The sequence below is a fragment of the Pyxicephalus adspersus genome, chromosome 9 (assembly GCF_032062135.1).
Source record: "Pyxicephalus adspersus chromosome 9, UCB_Pads_2.0, whole genome shotgun sequence".
NCBI classification, from domain to species: Eukaryota; Metazoa; Chordata; class Amphibia; order Anura; family Pyxicephalidae; genus Pyxicephalus; species Pyxicephalus adspersus.
This window is the reverse complement of record NC_092866.1, coordinates 52,725,145-52,748,279: the sequence shown is the minus strand read 5'-3', so window position 1 is coordinate 52,748,279 and position 23,135 is coordinate 52,725,145. Positions and strand designations below refer to the sequence as shown.

At 38.7% G+C, this 23,135-nt stretch overlaps 2 protein-coding genes across 10 annotated transcripts in view; both read right to left on the bottom strand.

Moving 5' to 3' along the window:
• ARFGAP2 (ARF GTPase activating protein 2) overlaps nucleotides 1-2,436 on the bottom strand; it is a gene marked incomplete in the record, with an annotated part of 17,926 nt that extends 15,490 nt beyond the window's left edge. Inside the window, 1 exon segment of the mRNA XM_072422001.1 lies at nucleotides 2,338-2,436. Coding sequence (XP_072278102.1) covers nucleotides 2,338-2,409 — 72 coding nt within the window.
• A 6,942-nt stretch (nucleotides 2,437-9,378) lies between these two features.
• The window catches only part of PACSIN3 (protein kinase C and casein kinase substrate in neurons 3), a 75,237-nt gene continuing 61,480 nt past the window's right edge, over nucleotides 9,379-23,135 (bottom strand). For 6 of the 9 annotated variants that reach the window (XM_072421995.1, XM_072421992.1, XM_072421996.1 and 3 more), the window contains 6 exons: nucleotides 22,868-23,043; nucleotides 22,476-22,596; nucleotides 18,403-18,542; nucleotides 17,152-17,214; nucleotides 15,641-15,798; nucleotides 9,379-11,165 (listed from right to left, as the gene is read on the bottom strand). In XM_072421995.1, the coding sequence (XP_072278096.1) occupies nucleotides 11,050-11,165; nucleotides 15,641-15,798; nucleotides 17,152-17,214; nucleotides 18,403-18,542; nucleotides 22,476-22,596; nucleotides 22,868-23,043 (774 nt within the window). In that variant the 3' untranslated portion in view covers nucleotides 9,379-11,049. The remainder of the gene's footprint in view (nucleotides 11,166-15,640; nucleotides 15,799-17,151; nucleotides 17,215-18,402; nucleotides 18,543-22,475; nucleotides 22,597-22,867; nucleotides 23,044-23,135) is intronic. The other 3 variants (XM_072421999.1, XM_072421998.1, XM_072422000.1) reach the window with 3 other exon arrangements.

Here is a 23,135-nt window from a genome sequence, read left to right as displayed (position 1 = left end):
TTTTTTTTTTTTTAGAAATCTAAGTTTTCTTGCATCATCCTGATCCTGTTTTTGAAGCACTAGTACACACAAGCCAGAAATTCAGAGCGGTGAATGCAGGACCTTGATGAGAGCAGCAATATAGGTTGGTTCATGTCTTATCACCGATGAGTTGTCACCCTGCTAATGTGAAACGAAGACGATGTACACACAGCATAAAGATGACTGATAGGTCAACAAGTGCACAGAGGGGATTTTGCTTTGTCAAGCTAAAGTCCAGAATGATCAATAAAAGCCTTTGTGTACTCTGAAAAAGGGGGAAGGGACGGGGCAGGAAGCCATACAACTCCCTAGATAGCCATCACTAAAACAAAAACAAAAAAAAACACAAAAACAAAAGAACATTTTGTAAATATTACCACCAACACAGAAAAACAGTCACCTAATCAGGAACAGTGTACCTTGGCTGGTTTTTACATCAAATCCAAAAAAACGAGTAAAACTTTAAATATATAGGATTGATTATAGGAAACCAATTTTTGGTCCTCAATCAGGAGTGAATATACATTTGATGAAAGCACACGTCATGTGTATAAATCATTGGGGAAAATCCCACTAGGTGTTTCTATGGTTCAGCCCTCCCCCAACACTCAGAAGGGCACAATATCATACAAGTGTATGTTATGAATGGGGCCTGACAGATAATTGGTAAGTGGATGAGATTGATTAGTAGAGTGCAGTTAGTAGGGTGCATCTGCCTAAAATTAATTGATCATTGCTGTACCCTAAGACAAAGGCGATGCTTTGGCTCCTGTCATTTTATTATTAAACAGGATTTATATAGCACCAACATATTACGCAGCGCTGTACATTAAATAGAGGTTGCAAATGACAGAGATACAGACAGTGACACAGGAGGAGGAGGAGGACCCTGCCCAGAAGAGCTTACAATCTAGGGGGTGGGGGAAGTATCGCACAATAGGAGGGGAGATATGTAGTGATGGGAAGTAGTGATGGTTTCAAAATACAGAAAAAGACGGATAGGCAAGTTTGAAAAAATGGGTTTTGAGTGCTCTTTTAAATGAGCAGAAAGTAGGAGCAAGCCGAATAGGACCATTCCAGAGTTAGGGGAACTCTAGAAAAGTCTTGGATGTAATGAGGTTATGAGAGAGGAAGTCATCAGTAGGTCATTGAACTAGCAAACAGAGCGGCTGGGGGAGTATTTTTTAACCAGGTCCAGGAGGGATGAACTAACCCAGCAATGTGTTTTTAGAATGTGGAGGTGCCTAGAGGAAATCCCATGCAAAGAAACTGATGCTTTTCCATGCAGATTAGTGGATCTGAGCCCATAGATCCTGTTCACATTTGTCCATTTCCCTGCAATACAAAGTTAAGAAATCCCAGTGTTCAACCCAGCTGGGTGGGAAGAAATTGTAGACAGGTGTCAGCCTTCGTATTGTCCCCCACCTCTTCAGTAATTACCTAAAAACAGCCGGGTGGTTACTGAAAAGTGCCAGGCGGTGCGCCCAGCTAAATGGGGCCGGGGACAACACTGAATCCTCACTGGTCATAGGGTTTTGTTTACTATGAGCAGCAGCCTGGAGTGGACACGTTGCATGTAAAGGGATAGCTGAGGCAGGGTCGGCCATTAGTAAGAGGACTCCATCAGGGGGGTTTCTGTGCTGGGGCCCTATCAAAATAGGTCATTTGCAATGCTGAAAAGCTTAGAAATATGAGATGGGGCCCCATGAAGTATACTTAGTATAGGGCCCAGACATTTCCAATGGCGGCTCTAGAAGAACTCTAAACAATGCCCGCCCTGTGCTGATCAGATCCGACTTTGCAAAATGTCTCAACCCTTATATATGGGATAGTAACGCACACAAAGATGGCATTGAGATGTGAATTTATATTGACCCGTCTGCCAAAACACCAGCTGCATGCGCAAAGGTTCTAGCAGGCCCCTGCAGTACATGCGCCTCGCCCAATCAGAGGTAGCCCAAGTTACATGCCCACCAATAGAAACCCACATTGGAAAGGTAACTCTTGTCAGCCAATCAGATTTTACTTCCACATTAATATGGGATGAATTGGTTACTAAGGGCAACTGTCCCCTCACCTCCTCCCAAAGTTTATTTACCTATTTTTTTAATACAATTGGTCTATATGCTGTATACATATGACAGAGAATGGCTCTGACGTGAAGGCCCTGACATGCTGGGATTTGTAGTCCTCCAGCACCGGTACAGTCAGGGCTCCCAGTCTGTCACTGGCAGATAAGGAGGCCAGGGTACTATAACAGGCCTCTAAGTGCCGGCCACTCATTTCCTTCCACCCTCAGCTATTCGCCGGACTCACCTTGTTAGTCGGTGCAGCCCTCAGCCGCTTGAACACGGCTTGAATCTCCGCTTTAGTCGGCTCAGCAGCCATATTTCCTCCCGCACTGCTCTGCCCTTCCGCTTCTCCACCAATCCCAGAGCTCGTCACATCCTCCAGCGCAACGATGACAACTAACCTATCACAGCGCACAGAACATCCGCCAGCGCAGCTCTCGCAACCAGCCAATCACAACACTCGGCACATCTTCGTGAGCAACTCTGGCAACTGACCAATCACCAGTCAGTGTAATCAGCTCAGCGGAAAAAGAGTATACATCCGGCGGCCATATTGCTGCACCCAACGAGCGGAAGTTGCAGTTCATATTTCTCAAAAACGTTTAAATATCAACTGTTTAATATTTAAATTGTCATGTGTCCTCTAATAAACTTTTATCCCATTAAATGCCAACGTTTTAAAGAGTGTAAATATAAATATCCTTGTTTGTAGCATGTGCCAATTATTGCTTTCATATTTTAAAATTTGTCACAATTGTGAAATTTCTGCAGACGTCTGTCGTTGGAATTTTAATAAAATGTGAATTAAAATAAAAAGGTGTCTATAGACTATATACAGGTTTGTCATTGTGAATGTCACAGTACCACGATGTGCCGGCAGGTGGCGTCATTGTAGAAAGATTTCAGCACTGCATTGAAATATCTGAGCCAGCATTACATGCAGTCCCAGGGTTACATACAAGAATGGGAGTGTAGGTTTGTTCTTAAGTTGAATTTGTTTGTAAGACGGAATAGGTAGTTGTTTTATTAAATGCAATTAGGACAGATGTTTGTCTCAACATATTATTAGGCAGCGTGGTGTCAGGTACTGTATAAAATCCTCACTGTGAGTTATTCAGAAACAAAGAAAAAATAAAAACTTTATGGAGCCTTAACATTCATTAACTTCTGGAGCAAGCTGTGCTTTGATATGCAAAGAAACAACTGCAGCGTTTGTCTTGGTCATTAAAGAGGTACAAGAGGATGCAGAAAGAGCTCACCCCCCTAAGATCACCCACAACCTCAGCTGTGTTTAGCAAAAGATTTCTTCTGCAAGTCATTCAAACCAACCCCCCCCCCCCAATCAAGCCTCCGTCCTGCACACAAACCAGCAGGGAAGCTCCGTTCGGATCTAGGAGTCATCTGTATGTCGGGGACTACCTCTGCTGCAGAACTTCTAAAACCATAAGCCAGATTCTTTCTAAAAATGTAGGAACCCTTGAAATAATTTTAAGGTCAGGAGGAGAAGCAGACACAGGCTAGGTACACATGTGCAATGGTTCTCATCCAATAATCAGCTCAGGGTCGATTATCAGCAGAGACTTTTGCGTGTGTACAGTGCTTGTCGTCCATCGACCGTCCTTGCGGATCCATGGACGATGGACAACGAACGATCATAATGCAAGTGAAAAGGAGAGAGCACAGCAGGGTGCCGCTCCGTCGTTCTCCCCTCTCCATAGAGCAGAATGGTGCTGAATATATAGCTCTCTTTCATTCCACCATGAAAGATCCTTTCCAACGACACATCCTTTCCAATTGAAGACGAATGCGTGAATGTCCTACCACATTCTTCCAATATACTTTTACCTGCTAAGATCGGTGTTTTCTACCAGCGTTCCTTCAGAGGTTGCTAGGGGTTCCTTGAGCAATAATCAGTTTGTGCCTCTCAGGTCATTTTAACACACTCCGAGGATCTGTTTGGCTATTTGTATGGGTGACATTCTTTCCACTGATCACCACACTAATATACAGTGAGCTGTTGTTTTGGTAAGTATAGCAAGTCCCTGAAGACCTGAAATTTATTTCAAGGGTTCCCACATGTAATAAGGTTGAGAAAACCATGGAAGTGTTATGTTAGCCACATATTGACTCATTTCCTCCAGTCTATAAAAATGAAGCGAGACCTGAATTCTGAGTGACCTGGAATATGTATGATCCAGCAGCCATTATACACATATTGGCCCATCAAAACAGCAATGCAAAGCAAAGTGACAATACTACATGGACCAAAAGCCAGCCTGTATAATCTATATACACAGCAAAACCTCTTGGCCGAATACATTGCCTCAGTATGATCTGCATCACCTTTATGGGTCATTTTCTTCTGTTTAGTAGGCCAATTTCATGTGGTTCGGACGTTTCCAGTATTTCTCCCCTTGATGGTGATAGATCGCACAGACCATTCTCATGGTAGCTTGGAGTCCCTGTATCTGTCTGGTGACAAAGGTTTATAGTGTCCATATTGCCAAGCAACCTGTTTTTTTACCATATATGCAGCAAATGTTTTGAATCCTGGACTAGATACATTTCAGGTTTGCTGGATCACCCAGCTTCACTGATGAAAGTGTATCTTCTCAAGCCTTGGGGAGCTTTAACCTCCCCAGCGGTAAGCCCGAGTGTAAAATAAAAACCTGCTGAAAGTCACACTTCGGGTAGTTAAAAAAGTAAAAAATAAACACTTACATGGCCCCATCCGCGTCCTCCAATGTCCTGCCTTCTTCTGGCCGCGTGCTCCTCTTTCGATCTGTCCCCCGGGAGTTCCTGGTGATGTCGGTGCGTACAGCCCCTGCTAGGGGCATGGCAGGAATTTAAAATTATTTTGTATTGCATTTAATAAAAAATAACTGTATTGAATGCAATACAGTGGATTTATATGTCTAAAAGCAGTACATTGTCATTGTTCATGAAAAAGTATTTTACAGTATAATATAATAGTATGAGTATAATAAACTTTGAAAACACAAAATCAAGTCAAGGTTTAATAATAATTTTTTTATGTTTATTTAATTTATTATTTTGACATGATTTTGTTTCAAACTTTATTATACTCTTATACTATTATGTTATACTGTAAAATAAATTTTCATGAAAAACAATGTACTGCTTTTAGACATATAAATCCAGACAGCAATGAACCGCCCAGGAGGTGAATACCGGTAAATCAGTGCTCATGGCCTCTACAAGACCTATAAGTCGTACTGTTGTTGTTGCCTTTAGGTCACCCAGTCTGCCTTCTATCCATAGTGCATCTCACTGCTATCTCTTCCCCAGGTAAATGAGGCGCCCCACCAGCCATATGACCTGAAATACAATGTGGCTCATTAGTCCAGTCTCCTTCCATTGCTCTATGGTCCAGTTCTTATGCTCAGGTGCCCATTGGTAACATTTTCATTAGAGGACAGGGGGCCAGAATGGGTTCTCTGGTCAGCAGATATGCAGCCCCATACACCAAGCTGGGATGTACAGCATGTTCTGACACTTTTCTTTCATGGTAAACATTATGTTTTTCAACAATTTGTGCTACAGTAATACCAGCTTCTATGATATCAAGCTAGATGGGCTAGCTTCCCAGTCGCTTATCCACGCACATCTTCTGACCCTGACCAGTTCCCTAGTTATCCTATCTTGGACCATTATTGGTAGATACTGACCACTGTATACCAAGAACACCCCGGAGGACTTGCTGTTTTAGAGATGCTCTCAGCCAGTCATCCGACAATCACAACCCGTTTCTTTCCTAAGTGACTCAGATCCCATTTTTTTCCATTTAAGAACCGAGTGCTCACTCACTGCATCCCATCTCCATTTTAATGAGATAACTAAGAGTATTTTCTTCACCTATCAGTGTTTTTTGTTTGGTGCATATGGGATTCCAAGGATTTTATACAGTGGATAGTGGTCCAGTATCAAAGCTGTGGGTGAGGAAGAGAAGTGGTTGGTCAATGGCAGATGGACAAATATAGTAGCCAGTTGGTCCAAGCACGTTCCCCTACTTTGGTGCATGCATGGACGTGTGTAGCAGCAGCACTTTGTAAAGTATTATTTGCAGACTATTTAGGGCCCAGCATTCCTTTGAGGAGTGGTCTTCAGCTGTTCCACTGCCTGACCTGTAACCTTTGAATAGTTTCGGCTGACCGCCTCTGGAATATGGTCATGATTTTCACTAGGACCTCATTCTGCTAACGTCACCTGTTCTGCCTACCATATTCTATCACATTGCTCAGAAGTTTCCACTTCTGCTGTAGGTTTGTATTCTATCCATATACATACAGTATATGATACTCTAAATGACTCTTCTCTCATCTTCCATTACATCTTCATATGTGTATATTTCTTGCTTTGGCCTGCTTCAGAAAAAAAGGAAAAAAGCAAAAATAGAAAGAGAAGGAGCAAAAAGTGGAGGAAAGGAAGGAAGAGATAAACAAGAAAAGGAGAAATAGGAAATTAAAAGGCAAAGAGGAAAAGAATGCAAAAGGAAAAGAGGAGATTGAATAGGTGGAATGCTGAAGGATTCAATAGAAAGTCAGATCTAAAGAGAAGAATGGAAATAGTGAGGAGAGAGAAATAGCAGAAGATGACGGTTGGATGAAATGTAGGAAAGTTAGGGCATACTACACACACTTTGGCTCTATTTATAAAACAGGGAACCCAACATTCCCATAAACATTCACTGGTGGGAATCAATTATTGCTAATAAAACACATAAACCTGGAAGAATATTTGTCCTACTTTGCACCATATTTGGTAGGTACTGGCCATTGAATATAGAAGGAACACCCCACAGGCTGTTTTAGAGATTCTCTGACCGATTCATCTAGCCATCATTGTATGGCTGCTGTCAATGTCAAATTTTAACACGGGGATAACAATCCTCATATCAGCTATGTGATTGTAACTTTTTAAATTGCAATGAACTGAATGCAATGCATGAAAATAAATGTAATTTGTTTAAAATATAGAATCCCTAGTCTGATATAATAACTGAGCCCAATATCTTTGTTTCTCTTGCCCCTGGTGTGAACCAATTGTGAAGGCATAAAGCATAATAAAGAGTAAATCTAAAAGTGGTGCAGTTCTCTATTACTGTTCCTTTCGGGTTAACTTACTTTGCTGATCCTAACCCATTTGTGTTCTGTAGAGCTAAAAACTTAGTGATGAAAATGTATTTGCTAATATTTTTTTAATGATCCATTGGAAGTGTTCAGAATTTTACATGTGTCTGTGTTTAGGCTTACAAAACTAAAATGTTGTGTATTATGTGATTTTGAATTTTGATACATATATATATATATATATATATACACAAATATATATACACACACACACATATATATATATATATATATATATGTTTTTTTTCTATTATTTACAGTAAGTCGAGTTGGGAGAATCCACCCCCAAACCAAACCCCCTTTATTTTAAAGCAGAACTCCAGACGTTTGTTACACACAACTACTGGAAAACTGGTTCATATTGCTTGTTGTAATGTCCTGTACAGCAGTGCTCAGACTACAAAATAAACAGGAGGCTGATACAAAGTCAAATTCAGGTACTTACACTGGTTGCATTTATAAATATATTTTGTCATTCAAGTAAAATACATATTTGCAATGATTTAAGCTTTATTTTACAGTTGGTGGCTAGAGTTGAATTTATATATATTTATATAATTTAATGAATGCTAATAAATCTATTTAATATACAATATTAGCATCAATATACATACAGTCATGTGAAAAATGAGCTTTTTTAGGCCATCAGAAAAAAGGTTATGGTTGTCTATGGGCAGAGAACAAATTTAAAGTAAATGCATCCACAATCAGAGAAATATTGGATCAAATAAGACTGCATGGGATGCGTGCCAGGGAAAAAAAAGCCTTTTACCAATAAATACACAGAAAAAATAAAACAGGCCTTCTAGAACAGTGTGATGTGTACTGATAAATCCAAGATAGTTTTTTTTTTGTCAACAGTAGACCGGTTCAACACAAACTGAAGACAGCATTTTAAGAGAACAACCTTACACCAACTTTGAAGCATGGTGATTCGCATGAAAATGGTATGGTATTACATTCTTTGACTAATTAGGTCTTGCTTTATATCAGTGTGTGTATTAAAAAAATGAAGGCATCTGTCCAGAATGTGAGGTACAAATCAATCTTTCAACACAACAATGACCTCAAAATAGGAAATGGGGGGTAATAGACCACTCAATTGAAATGTTGTGTTTAATACAGTCAGTTCATGGAAGGAAACCCATAAGCATAATTGGCATGCAGGCATGGTCAACAATTTTACGGCGATTTGTCAAATATGGCTCTCTAGCCTTTTAGAATATCTTACCAGTATTCCAGAGGTTTTCGTCAGGGAAGAGCCACATCATCCTAATCAAATTATCAAGAAGTGAAAACAATCTGTTTTAAAATGATTCTGGTGGAATCTAGGGGAACGTCCACTATAAGTTCATTTTTTTTCAGTAAGAGAGAGAGTACCATTGATGTTTGGGGAAGGTTTCTGTTCCAGCACAAATGTCTCTGTGAACAAAATCACTTTCATAAAGCCATGGTCTGAGGAGTTTGCTATGAAGGGACTGGAGTGGTTTGCACAGAGCCCTGACCTCAACTCCACTAAACAACTTTGGGATGAACTGAAATGGTAATTGCAAGCCAGGTCTTTTTGTTCATCATGAGCAACTGATCTCATATTTGGCTTTAAGGGGTGGGCATATATTCCCCTAGGACAGTGGTCGTCAACTGGTGGTCTGGTCCGCAGCTCTGGCCGGTGCGCCCCCGAGTGGGGGCGTTCAAAGCTGCAGACAATGTGTCTCCCGTATGCATCGCAGGTTAAGGGGGGGTTCTGGCATCATGACATCACTATGGGGGAAGTTTCTTCTCCTTTAAGTGACACCTGGCTCCCCGCGCATGCGCAGTCCAGAGTCGGTAATTTTAGTGGTCCGTGGTTCGAAAAGGTTGGCGACCACTGCTCCAGGACAACCTCCAAAAAATTTCTGGAAAGCCTTCTTAGAATAATGGAGGATAATTTGGCTACAATGGTGGGCTGGAGGACTCTAATAATGCACATAGTGTTTAAATGGGATGTTCAACTAGCTTATGTAGATGTGATGGTCAGGTATAAACATACTTCTAACCAGATCATGTACTTTCCCTTTTAAAGAACAGGTCAACTAGAAACGTTTACATTCCCACCATTCATTTATGATCACATAGACACAGAAGCAAATAAAAACTGTGGATAAAAACAATATGGTTTTTATTATTATTTAAATACAAAATACATTTTTCACAATAAGGTCACTTGCATGATGCGATGGCACAATATTAAACCTCCTTACTCATGTGTCTCACCAACGCAAAAAGTGCTTTTAAAAGCCTCATGCTAATCTCATTGGCTTCCTGAATATTAGGGGTCATCAGAAAACAAATATCTGACAACTGACCGACTCAATGAAACACACTCAGGAGGAGTCATTCTTTACTAATAGTAATTAGAATAAACCCTCCAACCTCAACATTAACTAAGTAACAAACTCCTATCATCATTCTAAACTTATATAAGGGGGGAAAAAAACTAAAAACAACATTTTTGGGAATCCTTTAGACCCATTGGTTACCAAAGACTGGGGGTACTTTGTGAATCAACTGTAATTTTATCTGTAATCTTGCCAGCAACCAAGAAAATAATATACTAACTAAAATATACCTGTAACAAACTAGAAGGTATTTGCTGTGCAAAGGTGGGAAAGTTAAAGGCCAACCTCATCCTAAATGGATTCCAGTTTTGGGTGGCACCAGTGAGTGGACATTCGAATAGTTATTTTTTTTTGTTCTGAAGACTCTATTAATAAAGTTAAAGTATTTTTGTGTTCCATCCCATGAGGTCATAAAGGAGTTGTCTGCTCTCTTGGATTCCCTAGACATGTCTACATTATCCCAGTGGTGTGAGTTTTGGTTTTTTAATGGTTGCCCTTTTGGCCAGAATTGGGAATTCTAGCTGGGATACTCTTCTACTGGAGTCCCCAAGATATATAAAAGCCAATATGCGTCTGTGTGCCAACAACCTATGGCCTTTGAGGTTCCCCATTTGTTCACAAGGTTGTTCACTAGCTGTTCAAACCTGTTTAGCTAGAGCATTACAGCTGAATCCCTGGCATGAGGGGCAAAGAGGCTGGCACCGGTTGGCTTTATCTATTTGGCGTTTTACATGTTTGATAATTACAATATATTATTACATTTCAACAGCCTAAGAGGATGGTATGTTGAAAACAGACCCATTCAAACACCATTCAGCATCCTCCATGCTTTTGGGAATTTCTCAATTTTCTCAACACCAACCTTATACCAAAACTTTAGTATTTACACCCTTGAATGACTTTAAAGTGTCAATTCACCCAGAACTGGATCTTTTAGTTTTTAGAGGGATAAAGGTCGGTTTAGTCCCCAACTTATTTATATCCAGCCACTAGAAAGCAATAAAGGTAGTATGTACTATATCTGTAAAAACATTTTGGTGGCAAAACTAAAGCTTCTCAACAACCAAGGCAGAGAGGTGGAGTTGGGAATCCAAGTACAGATATCTCGCTGCTTGAGTCAGATATTTAAAAAAAACGGCGAGTAAGTCACTCTTATTGCATTCTCCCACAACTAAAATAACAGTTTTGGGTGAACTTTCCCTTTAATTTTTGTAATGCTGCTGAAAACATCCAGATATAATATCTTCTGGGTTGTTTTATTAAGAAAAAAATAAAGAAAAGAAATAACTGCATGTCTAAAATAAAATGGTAAAAGCAGCAATGGATTCACTATTAGGATCCAATGTTCATAAGTTTGCCCCAGTCCTCACGACGACTCGGGGGCACACGCGCACACAGCTTAACGGAAACGCAAGGCTTGGTCAAGTCTCAGGACACAACATCCTCCACGTAGTTAGCCGGATAAAGTCCGATTTTCCCGGAGAGGAGACGTCCCCTGCACCAGCCCTGTTCATCTTCTGAGCCTAGTTTTACGAGCTCTTCCCCTAAAGAATAAAATAAGAAAGAATAGTGGTAAAGTCAAATCTTTATTTACTGCAGCAACCACACTGAAGCAGAACTAAACCCAATGAAGATACATATATAGCAAGGGCTCAAAGTAAGTCTGGATTTATCTATACAAAGCTGATATTCCATGGACACCAACTGGACGGTTTGAAAGACATTTTGGATGTGCAATTTAAAATGGATCTTGAGAAGATTTATCAATAACACAAAGTAAGTTACGTTTAGTAAACATATGTATATATGTGATGAAAAGTTAGATTTACCTCTTTAATCTGAACTGAAGTATCTTTAGGGGTGTGAGTTTGGGAGGGGTAGGTTGTCTATACAAAGTCCCTACCGATGTGTTAACACTCTTGCCTGCACAAAGAGTGTCTCCGGACAATTGTCATTGCCGACATAAATGGATATTAAAAATTGTAGATTTCCCCAGGGCAGGCAAAGAAAGATTTTTAAGTGTTTTTACTTTCACTGCTGTATCTTAAAAGATTGGAAATAAATGGAAATTTCCACCAAAAAAGTGTTTTATTTTCTTTTGTTTTATATTTACTAATTACAACACATCAAATCACATTTATCAAATCTGCATATAGCAATACTCTTTATGATTATTTTTGATTCTGTTGGGTTTAGTTCTACTGAGCAAGGTACAATGACAGTCAAAATACAATCCGATACATATGGTTCACTGTCCATATAAAGTCTTCCCAAAACTGATATTTACCATAACCATAAACAGGTAAAACTGATCAATTGCCAATTTAAAACCTCTCAGGGTTTCCAAAGTGAAGATCACCCCCAAGTGGACCATAGTACCCCCAAGTACAATACATGGTCACATAACAAAATGTCTGGGCCTTTGGTTACAGGAAGACCAATGTAAGGCCCTATAACAGATTTTTCAGGGAATATATAATTTGCAAACATTTAAGCATTCAAGGAGCAGAATGGCAGAAAGTGTATCTTATTGTTAAAATGGATCCACTATGAACACATTATGCAGTGGGTAAAAATAAAGAACCATTCAACAGCTTGAAAAGCAGCTTTACCAATGTCACCGCATTAAAATCAGCAGGTGATTAAGTCCTCAGAAAGATCAGTTTTAGGTGACCTTATTAATGAACACCTCTGAACAACAATAACTTACCATGTTTTTTGGCATATACGCGTTAAAGGCCTCCTAATGACCCAAACATATCAAACTTTAATTTTCCGTAAGTTCACCCTATACAGATCACTGATATATAATCACTTCCATCTGACAAAGCCTGTACTTTGCAGACTCACAAAATATCAATAATGCATACGACCTAAATACCTTTGGGAAATGGATACCCTGGGGATGCCATGGGAAATGTAAACATACTACCTTGCTGCTTATTGAAAATGCTTTTTTTTCCAAGGTATATCTAAAACCTTTTTTTATTATTTTTGAATATAGTAAAGTAGGGCTACACTCCCTATATATATTTTTTTTCTATGGTTCTAAGCCATAAAGCAGGAACAATTACCCCTATGCTAGGCATACAGTTTGACATACTCCTGTCAGTTTGACATTTTCCTTCAATTATACTTTTGATTAATAATACATGGTATTAAAATAAATTTAAATTTTTCCAGTCAGCTTGCAGTATTTAGTACTTGATCAGTGTTACAATTTTTTTTTTCTTTTGCATGATTTTCGAATAACATTTCACCTAACAATCGACTGCAATTACGCTAATGTTGATCGATTTTAGATCAATTCTCTTTTTGTGTAATCTAATAAAGATATTGCATGGTGTCTTGGCTAAGAAATCGGTGGTTGAAGGTCAACTATATACTTCAGTTATTATACCCTGAGATAGTAATAAGTATGATTGCATCAGATGCCAATTAACCAACCTCTGGATCCTAATTATTTTATCAGTCCACACTTCACTCAACAGTACCAAGTCGTGGTGATAAAGGTGGAACCTCTGAACCTCTTGAAACACATTGTCTTTTTATGCGTCAAAATCAAAATTAACCAGGGTGTCATGAGTTATGTGATTGGTGGTTTCATATTTGTATACCCAGTTTGGACATTTAAAACCTGACATATAGTGGCTCAGGTTTGCTTTGGAGGCAGGCTGTCAGGACCACCAATGTTGCTAACATGCAGCTACCTTATTGATGCCTACAAGTTCCTTGGTGATGCCATCATCTAAGTGACTTCAATGAACCCGAAATCTACTGCTACCCTGTCATGATACTGTGAGTTGTACACTTGGATTTCAAGGCTGACTTGGACTAACATTATTTCTATTACCAGGATTTCCAACACCTTACGATGTTTCAAAGATCTTGAATCTGCACACATAAAAATCCTCAGTTTTGAAAGAATTAGCCATGGTTTTGTAGAAGTTTTAGTGTTTGTTTCAATACCTTATTTCTCCAGTAAGATGAATTCACTTACCTGGTATTATAATGTCCTTTTAATAGGCAGCTGTAACCATTTAGAAGTGGAATTATAAGTACCTTTTTCAGCGAAACTGTCCCAAGGTAGACATTCTGGGATAATGTATGCTTCATCGGATTTGAAAGTAAATACTGTACCAATGCTTCTAATATGGAACAATTAAAACATGTTCCTTGCAAGATTTCACTTAGCTATTGTAACAAGGCGATGAAGGGATAACAAATTATAGGAGCGTTCAATCACTCTGCTGGGTCTTAAAGCTGAACACCAGGGTGGAGAAAGATTTACACACATTTTTTTTTACCTCATTTTGATCGGAAGGATAAGAATAAGGTAAAATATTGACCTTATTCCTTACTCCCATTGGCTCCCTCCTCTTTGAACAACCTATCCGCCAACTAACTACCGTGTTTCCCCGAAAATAAGACACTGTCTTATATTTTTTTTAGTGCTAGGTCTTACTTTCGGGGTAGGTCTTATTTTCGGGGAAACACGGTAGTGCTGGGCACAATGGCCCACAGCATGGGAAAACCTTTTCTGAGAATACTCAAAAAATTTTTAAAGATTTCCTTGCCTATACACTTCCCATTCAGTAAATCAAACAAATATTTTGGTAGAACACTCACTATTGCTTTCTGCGTAGCTTACGGGGCAGCTAAATCTACAGAAAAGTATGGCTGTATATTGTGCTTGGCTGGTTGGCATGTAGACAAAAGATGGTGAACAAGAAAAAAAAAAGCTTTTGTATGCAAAGAACATGCAAATTGCTTCAACTAGAAAATAGTCCAAACAAACTCTGCAACTACAGAGTTTGATTGACCGAATTTCAAGTCATTGCTACTTGAATAAAAAATGTTTGCATTTCATTGACCTTCTATGTTAAAAACCAGTAAGGTGCTATAAGATCCTTCAAAGAGATGGCCAGTAATCTAAGGTATAGGAGGGACTTTACAAGTGAGAAGGTCAACTATGACCATTGAGTTTATTGGCTCAGGAATCATTGGGCAATTTCATGTATAAGTCATGGTAGAATGGGGGTTTTCCACAGGACATAGTGGAGAATACTAGAGTCATGAACAGCAATGAAAATACAACCCCCCCACCACCCTTCCATCGCATGTAAGGTTGGCTGATCACAGAGCATCTCGTAAAGCGTCTTTTTCTACCCTGAATATTGTCAAAATTCTTGTCTTCAGTTACTGTTATTAAGTAATTGCCACATGTCAGGTACTAAACATTTGTAGCAGTTTCCATTGATTGACTTCCATTGATTGTTAGGTGGCACTGCTCATGACAACCTAGCAAGCAATCTAGATGGAGAGGAACCCATTTCCTGAGAAAAAGGAAGACAACCTATATTTGAATTTTTCTTCCTGCCCAATTACAATAGCCAAGTACATTTTTTTTGAATAGGGAAACTATTATAAGTTTTACTTCTTAGAAGTAAAAAAAACTTTATGATCATTTGCAGCTTTCAGATTCATACCAGTCCCATACTTCTGTGCTCCGGTGGATTAATGCTGCAAGCTGCTAAGCAAATATCTGCATGACTAAAGCTGCAGAAATCAGAGTTTTAGTACAGAGTGTAGGAACTTAGGCGGTGCCGATGTTGTGGGACAGTCCCCAGAACTGAACCTATAGCAGCCAGCTTCATATTATTCCATCTATTTCAGAAATAATCTGGCTAGTTGCTATGGGTGATATATTGACTCTTCCATACAAGAAGTCTGTTGTGAACCATATCACACAAAGAACTTTCTGGGAGATTTCTCAGAGGCATGACCTTTTTCATGCTGGAATTAGTGTTACGTTAATGGTGCTCTGGTGGGTGATGAGGTGAAGGGGTAGCACAAAGGTTGATTCATGCACAGATGCCAGTCTGCATGCTCTGCCTGTTATCAGATACATGCACTATGGCCTGACCAAGGATGGAGGTATGGGAAAGGTGGAGGAAGGGAGACGTGCCTGTGGGGAGGAATGAGGAAGGGTTGTTAAGGGAAGGTTAGTGCTCTGTACCTGCCACAAAGCTCAGCTCGTCAGCTTCCTGTCCAGTGTAATCATACAGAGCCCGCACACGCACGCCCTCTACCTGTGATACCTCCCGACCATTACTGTCCAGGGACTTTCTGGGGCTTTCATCTTCCGACCACTCAGATGTATCATCCTTTGCTCCACTGCAAAAAAAAAAAAGTTACAAGACTTCTAACAGCAGTTAAAAAATATGAAATCTTAGGTTCGAAGAAAGAGGAATGAAAGGGAAAGTCCACCTAGAGCCAATATTTCAGATTTTGGTAGATACTGGAAAGTTTAAAGAAGCCAACATTTTCCTGCCTTGGGAACCCAATGGGTGAGATCTCTGCACTTGAATTTCCAGATCTGCACACCTAAGTCTTATCCAGGCAGGTATGCTTGTCAAGCTGGGTTTTCCATTTGAAAGTCAAGTTTGCATTTGAGATTATTTGTCTGCGGTTTTAATGTATCTCATTAGGACACATTGCTTTCAAAGAAATTCAGGGCAACACAAACCATGTCCGGTGCAAGTTCTGAACTGGCATGTGCTTTGCTCAATAGCTGTCAATGGGAACTTATTAGCCTGTGTTCGGTGTGCATTTCAGATGAACACCAAATGCAGGAAGACAATGCTCATCAACACAAGCCTTAATCTGGGGAATTAAATTTTATAATACAGAGGATGGAACAGACAAAGCTTGAATACACATACATATATAGGTTGGAGCAACCAAAACTTTGCCGCACAGGAACAGAGTTGGGAATTATTGCAGGAAAACTTCACAGCTGCAGTACCCAAGACACTGGATTGAGTTGGCTTCACCAGTCACTACCTTTACCTTAACATCAGTTTTAGATGAATAGAACCCCAATTAGAAGCTTAATCGATAAGGCAAATGTTAAATGGTAAAGTGTAGCAGCTAAAGCAATCAAGGGCAGGCTACTGTGCTTTGCTCATTAAACCGCCTTATTGATTAGGTTTGTAGCCTAATGTGTTCAGCTGACCAAACACAATTTTACTTTCAAACGTATGATAAAGAAAGAAAATGCATTACTAATTGTATACATACAGGCTTATTTATTACGCATTAAAAGCTGCAATATACTGTAAAGAGCTATGAGGATACCCAAGGTTAAGTAATCCAGAGCAAATCTGATAATAGTTCATATCATCGAATAATCATATATGGTGGTGATGAGCTACCAACCACACTGTGTACACTATAATAATAAATAGGCCTGGTGCATACTCAAGAAACAGAATACATGTTCATATGTTCACCTTAAGTTTCCCAGGTGTATGTGTGACCACCAGCACCAAAAAGAAAGATACAAATAGAGAGATTAGACTAAGGCATTTTTTAGAAAATGTAATTCTGCATCTAATTAGAAATTAAGTTGCTTTCAAAACCCATCACCGGTATTAGCCAAAGATATCCCCAGTTTATGGGGTGAAAAAAAGTTTAGACAGGGCCTCCATGCCGGTAATGAGCTCTTGGTGAGAGAGCTGTACTAACTCTGAGCGCGAGTTCTCCGTTAGGGTGGCATAGAAATCGCGGTCTTCATCTCCATAGGAAAACCTGAGAGGACGTCAAACAGAATGTGAACGGATCCTAGAACTTCAATCCATTAATCACTTTTGGTCCAGTGGTCTATAAATGTCCCAACTTGTTTAAAAGTTATACAGGTTCTACCATTGTTTTAAACTTCATGCAAAAAATATACGTCCTAAAGCAGGCAATGTTTGGTATTCTCAATGATAAAGGTTGGTATTATTCTCTACTTTCTTCATAAGTTCTGTTATACCCCCAACATAAGTGGAGGTCTGTCTGCCTATATGTAAGCAGCACCTGACACATACTGTATATGGCATCTCTAATGAAGTTGTGATGTTTTCTGGCTACATGACATCTACACCTGACACTATAAACTTTACAAGGTAACCTGAGGATTCAGGCATGATCAAAACTCATAACTAAAAATCCTCATAGGTGGGACGTGTGCTCAGTCACAGTCAATGAATGGTTGACTGTGCCTAAACCACACCTACTGCTGGTGCCCACATGAGCAATGCCGAAATAACGATAAGTTATGATTTCATATGTCCTCCCCCCCACTTACTACATGACACATTATTGATATGGGGAACCAAAAAGCACAGAGGGTGGATAAAGCATCCAAAACACTTGGAAATGGATCAGATGACTCTTTACGCACCGCAGATCTTGATAAAAGTTTAACAATCTGTCACTAAAAGTAAATTTTAACATGTAACCTAACCTTATTCAACCCCTAATTTCACAAAATTTTTATTATGGTCGGGACCACCAAAAACAAAATCAGTTTATCTCAAAATAACTAACCCCGGCATGATGGTAAAATGCATCAATTATTTAGATTTTTATAAAGCATAATTATATAAATTGGTCCTAGCTTCCTGCCATTCCTTACACATCAGCATAGGAGCAAAGTTGGGGACTTATGCGTGTGGTACTACTTTTTCACGGTCCAGTTGGCAGGCAGGAAGTGACAATACATTTCTTATGTCTCAGTAATTTTTCTGCCTGTGCTGTCTAGCAGAGGTGTATGAATCCTAAAAGTGACTGGACTGAATTACAATTTTATCTAAAGCTAAACTAACCCTCTATAATTTTAAACAATCCCAATACAGAGATCCTGGTGGTAAAACTCCAGTTGTCATCCTGAACAACTTCCCGTTTCGTTATATTTATCAAGATAAAACAAGTGATATGGATCAACCTTCTTACCCTCTGTTCAGCTGTTGGGTGGGTGTCCCAGCAGAAACGCCATCCTTAGCTGGCACAATGCCAGTGAGGGTCACCTCTTCCACATTTTTACTGGCACGCTCCTTCTTGTTGATTGGCCTCTGTGTCTCTGGAGACCACTCCTGTAACCAAAACACATATCAGTACCCAGGAACCTCCGGGCCCCAGTCTGATCCAATCAGCACAAATTATGGAGGCAATAGGAATGTTTAAAAATAACTGTCACACACACAACTCTGTATATATTTTTTTGCTCAACAGAACCTAGAAATTTAATTTCTATACCTCATCAGATTAAGGTACATCAACAATTGCTACTGTATGAAAAGCATCATATATAGCAGATACATTTTTGGTTATTTTGGTATACAAGAATGGTTTGGTTATATTATTCTTTATATCCTAAAAGCACAGATCAATGACTTTGTCCAAGCAAAGCAAAATTAAGTGTACATCTAGCTTTGTATAAATCAGGGAAAGGTTAAACCCCCCATATCAGGAGATAAAACTGATGGAGGATTTAACGTCTGGTCTTTACAAAAGGAATGAGAGATTTTTGGGGATATGGGCACCTTGGATTATGTTCCAAGAATCATGTATTTGGATATGCTAAAGGATCTGAATGTGTCAACTGACTCAGTGGCCCATGACGTCTAACTCAATTGAGGCTTGAATTTGTTACCTGGTAAACTCTCACGGAGGGGAAGGGAATCTGGCTGGGAAGAGGGCCTGAATATTTGATATGTATTTGAAGGATTGAATGGAGAACTGTATATTAAATGATCATTTGAGTTTAACAGAAATGTCTTTGAGATGTTACTGGTTTACTTATGTGTCTTTGTGTTTGGGGAAGGGATTCTCCCATCCCCTGTTGTTATCTACGTCTGTTAAAAATTGTGTAAAAATCAATAAAAATATAATGTTTAAAAAAAAAAAAAAAACCATCAGAATTATTTTTGCTGTCCTCCCCCTTATTAAGCAGATATCTCGTCACTTCCTGTACTACTGGAAATTCAAATCATATTTTCAGTAATACAAGCATGCAGCAAATGAAAGCCAGAGATATCTGGATTTCTGTTATCTATATTTGTCACAGGTCATTGACTTAAAGTGCAAAATCTGCTCAATCCATTACAGTAACACCATAGCATTAATGGGCCTTTACCATTTTTATCTGAACCTTTTTGCTAGAATCGGTCTTACAATTTGCCTCTTGTGCTAACTTCCTAGAGAGACTTCCTAGAGATTGTAATAGGGTAGAGCTGGGTAAGGGTATGGTTATGAACCAGTTTCCTAAATATACAAAAGACCAGCGGTTGCCAACCTTCTGGACCTCACGGACCACTAAACTCATAATTTTAAATCCTGCGGACCATTATTATGAATTTTTAAATACATTTGTAAAATAATGATCTTCCTAATGGTGCCTGACAAGGACTGTGAAGGCTCCGATTCATTGATCAGCTCACGGTCAAGTGAAGTATTACAATTGTTACTATTATCATTAGTTGTATTATCTTTGGTATTACTAAAGAAATGCAAAATATTTATTTGCTTTTTCTCACTCATTATGGGATTATTTCATTTAAATCTAAGACCAAACAATATATGATAGTTATCAAAGTGAAACTATTTGATTCCATTATATATACCAGGTAAAGAAAATACACAGTTACGGTCATACTTACCTAAAAGATCATCTGAGAAATAAACAAATAAAATAATTGGTATTCGTTGATGACTGTTGTATTGGAGGAAACAATACTGAAACGTACGGCAATGGTTGCCTCATACAATTTAGGACTACACTGATGTCACGCTGCACCTCCCTTGTTTTTCTGTCTTTAGTACAGTTTGTGAATTTAGTGCAATATAAAGGCGAAAATTGTAAAAAAAAAAAAAATAAATAAATAATGCTCAAAAAAATAAAATCGAAATAATGTCCAAATTTTTTCTGTGGACTACCAAATTTTTTCTCACGGACCACTGCTATAGACTCTCCATGTAAAAAATAAAAAAAACTGATACTTTTCTAAATTAAGATGCAGGAATATGAATACGTGCTGGATATTTACAACACATTCTCTTTACCTGAAACTTTCTAACCAGTCAGCCCACTTGGGAGTTCCCAGCTCTTACATTTACAAGAGGGTTCAAAGTAAGTTTAGCACAGGAAGACATAGAGGATGTTTATCTCTGTATTACTGTAACCACGTTTTTCATGAGGTCAGGAAAGGTGGTTATATTTCCAGCTACTGGCTAGTCGGAAATTACTTTGTCAAGGTTTTGATTTACTATACATCTAACATTGAGCTTTATTTCCTTTATTTATTTAGTAGCAATATACTTTACAGTGTAAAGAGTTAGCTTGTCACATCTGTATACTCTAAAGAGCCTAAAAATCCTAAAAGTTAAATAAAGTCCTAAAAGTGAATAGGGTGGAACATAGGGATAGGCATATAAATGAATGTAATATCTAATCAAGAGAAGTTTATCAGAAATGACTGCTATAAAGCGGTCTGCCATTGACACTGGGATAGATATTTGGCTGGTATTTATTCATATAATCCTTCCATGAAATGACTACCACTGACCACCTGGGTAATGTTGACAACTTTATGGTAATAACTGGATAAAGTTAAGCTATCTGCTCAATAGAACATATACTTTGCTTTGTTTTAGAGTATGTCTGTCAGAATAACCAAATGTTGATCCATGAAACACTCCACATACCCATTCAGGTTACCTTGAATGCTTGGACAACGTTTCTATTATTTTATCGGCAAGGCATAATATTATTATTGTTACTGTTGATTGTAAAATGGTGTATTTTAGATCCCTTGGAATGGTCTTTAAATGATTTTTAAAACGAACATATCAGTTCTTAGAGCTGTATGTTTTGTCAGAAAATGTTTTTATTAACTATTAGAATAAAACCTAATTTTTGAAGATTATAATATAATGTGGATGATAATATAGTATAGTTGTTCCTGAGAAATCCTATTCTTTTTGAGGTTTGTATAGAGATATCTGTATACAGGTAGTCCCCGGGTTACATACAAGATAGAGATTGTCTTAAGTTGAGTTTGTATCTAAGTTGGAACAGGTACATGTTTTTAATAAATGCAATTAGGACCGATGTTTGTCTCAACATATTAGGCAGCTTGGTGTCAGTTACTGTATAAAATGCTCACTGTGAATTAATTACAAACAAAGCTATTTAATTATCATCAGGCAGAGGATGGCAGAACCAAATAGGCTGCTATCCTCTCTTTTGCAAGTATTCTGCACTTACCATTTCCCATTTGTAAAAATAAAGCCAAGACAACTTTATGTACAAATTCTAAGAAGCAAATAAAGCATAACTTTGACAACATTTATTGCCTTATCTCTGACTGTATTAAACCAGTTTATGCACATAATGTTATTTCAGTTTAGGGTCCACAAAACAGCGTTGCTTTGAGCAAATTTTTGGGACCTATACGCTTCAGTGATGTAAATCCAGTTAGCATACTCAGACAACTATCCAAGCATAATATTTTCCTGATATAAGCAATACCCATGCAAACAGTGTCTGTGGTGGAAATTAAAACATAGAATCACAACATTGACAAGAAGCTAAGATCACGTTAGAGTACAGTCAACATCGGTGTAACTAAACTAACTTTCCCAGAAGTTCCTAAATTACTCTCCCTACAGATTCTAGTCTCATATCTAAATGTCACAGCTGATAGGGAATGGAGGAAATATATTTAGGCCAAGCTGGCCCATCAGTAATGTTTCACGCTCATGACCACTTTATATTATGCTTGGTCACAAAACAGTAACAGAATCACACAATCATATGACAAGCTAGAATTCTACCAGGACCATCCTATAAATTATAACATTATGACTTGGATTGTTGGAAAATTCTCTGCAAAGATGACCCTTACTGAAACATCCTAAATTATATAATTTATTTATAGAACTTAACAAGAAATGTTAGTTTGGTTCAGTAAATAGCCGATTCAGTGAGCTATATGATTATTCATTTTAATGAGTGTGGTACGTACCTCAAACTGAGGCCAGTCCATGGCCATGCCTGGTCCATGAGTATTCTTCCACCATTTAAGATCGTGCTGGTCATCAGCAGTTTGGATATTATGGTACAAGTCTTTGTACAAAGCATGGAAGCTGGAGAAAAGGAAATGCATAAAACAAACATACTTATTATGGCCCAGATGGAAAGCAGAACTTTAAAGTTGGCACTGTGATTACAGAACAGGTAAACCTGATGATCCAACCTCTGCTGCCTTATGAAGCAACTGTGTAGCAGGGAAGATGCTGCAATGAGCGTTGATGCCTAACCTCCATTAAAATTCAAGGTAATTCCTTTTGCATATGTTTGTTACCATTTGTAAAGTTTCTGAGACCCTTACATATAGAAACTTTTTTTTTCTTTTACCTGTCTTTGTTGGAGAGATCAAGATGCTTATGAAAGTCCAACAACATTTCCTTGAAGAAACAGAGGCGCTTCTGCTCAGCTTCCTGGCAGCTCTCAAACTGTTGTTCCATGTCCTCCATATAGCGAGGGTTGTATTTGTTTAACTCATCCAGAGCTTTCTCATAGGCAGCTTTATCCTAAAAAAATATAGGAGCGAGACAAATTTTTTAGAGGTAGAGCCATTATACCACAGGATGAGCATGTTTATATGCACTACCACCCATGGACA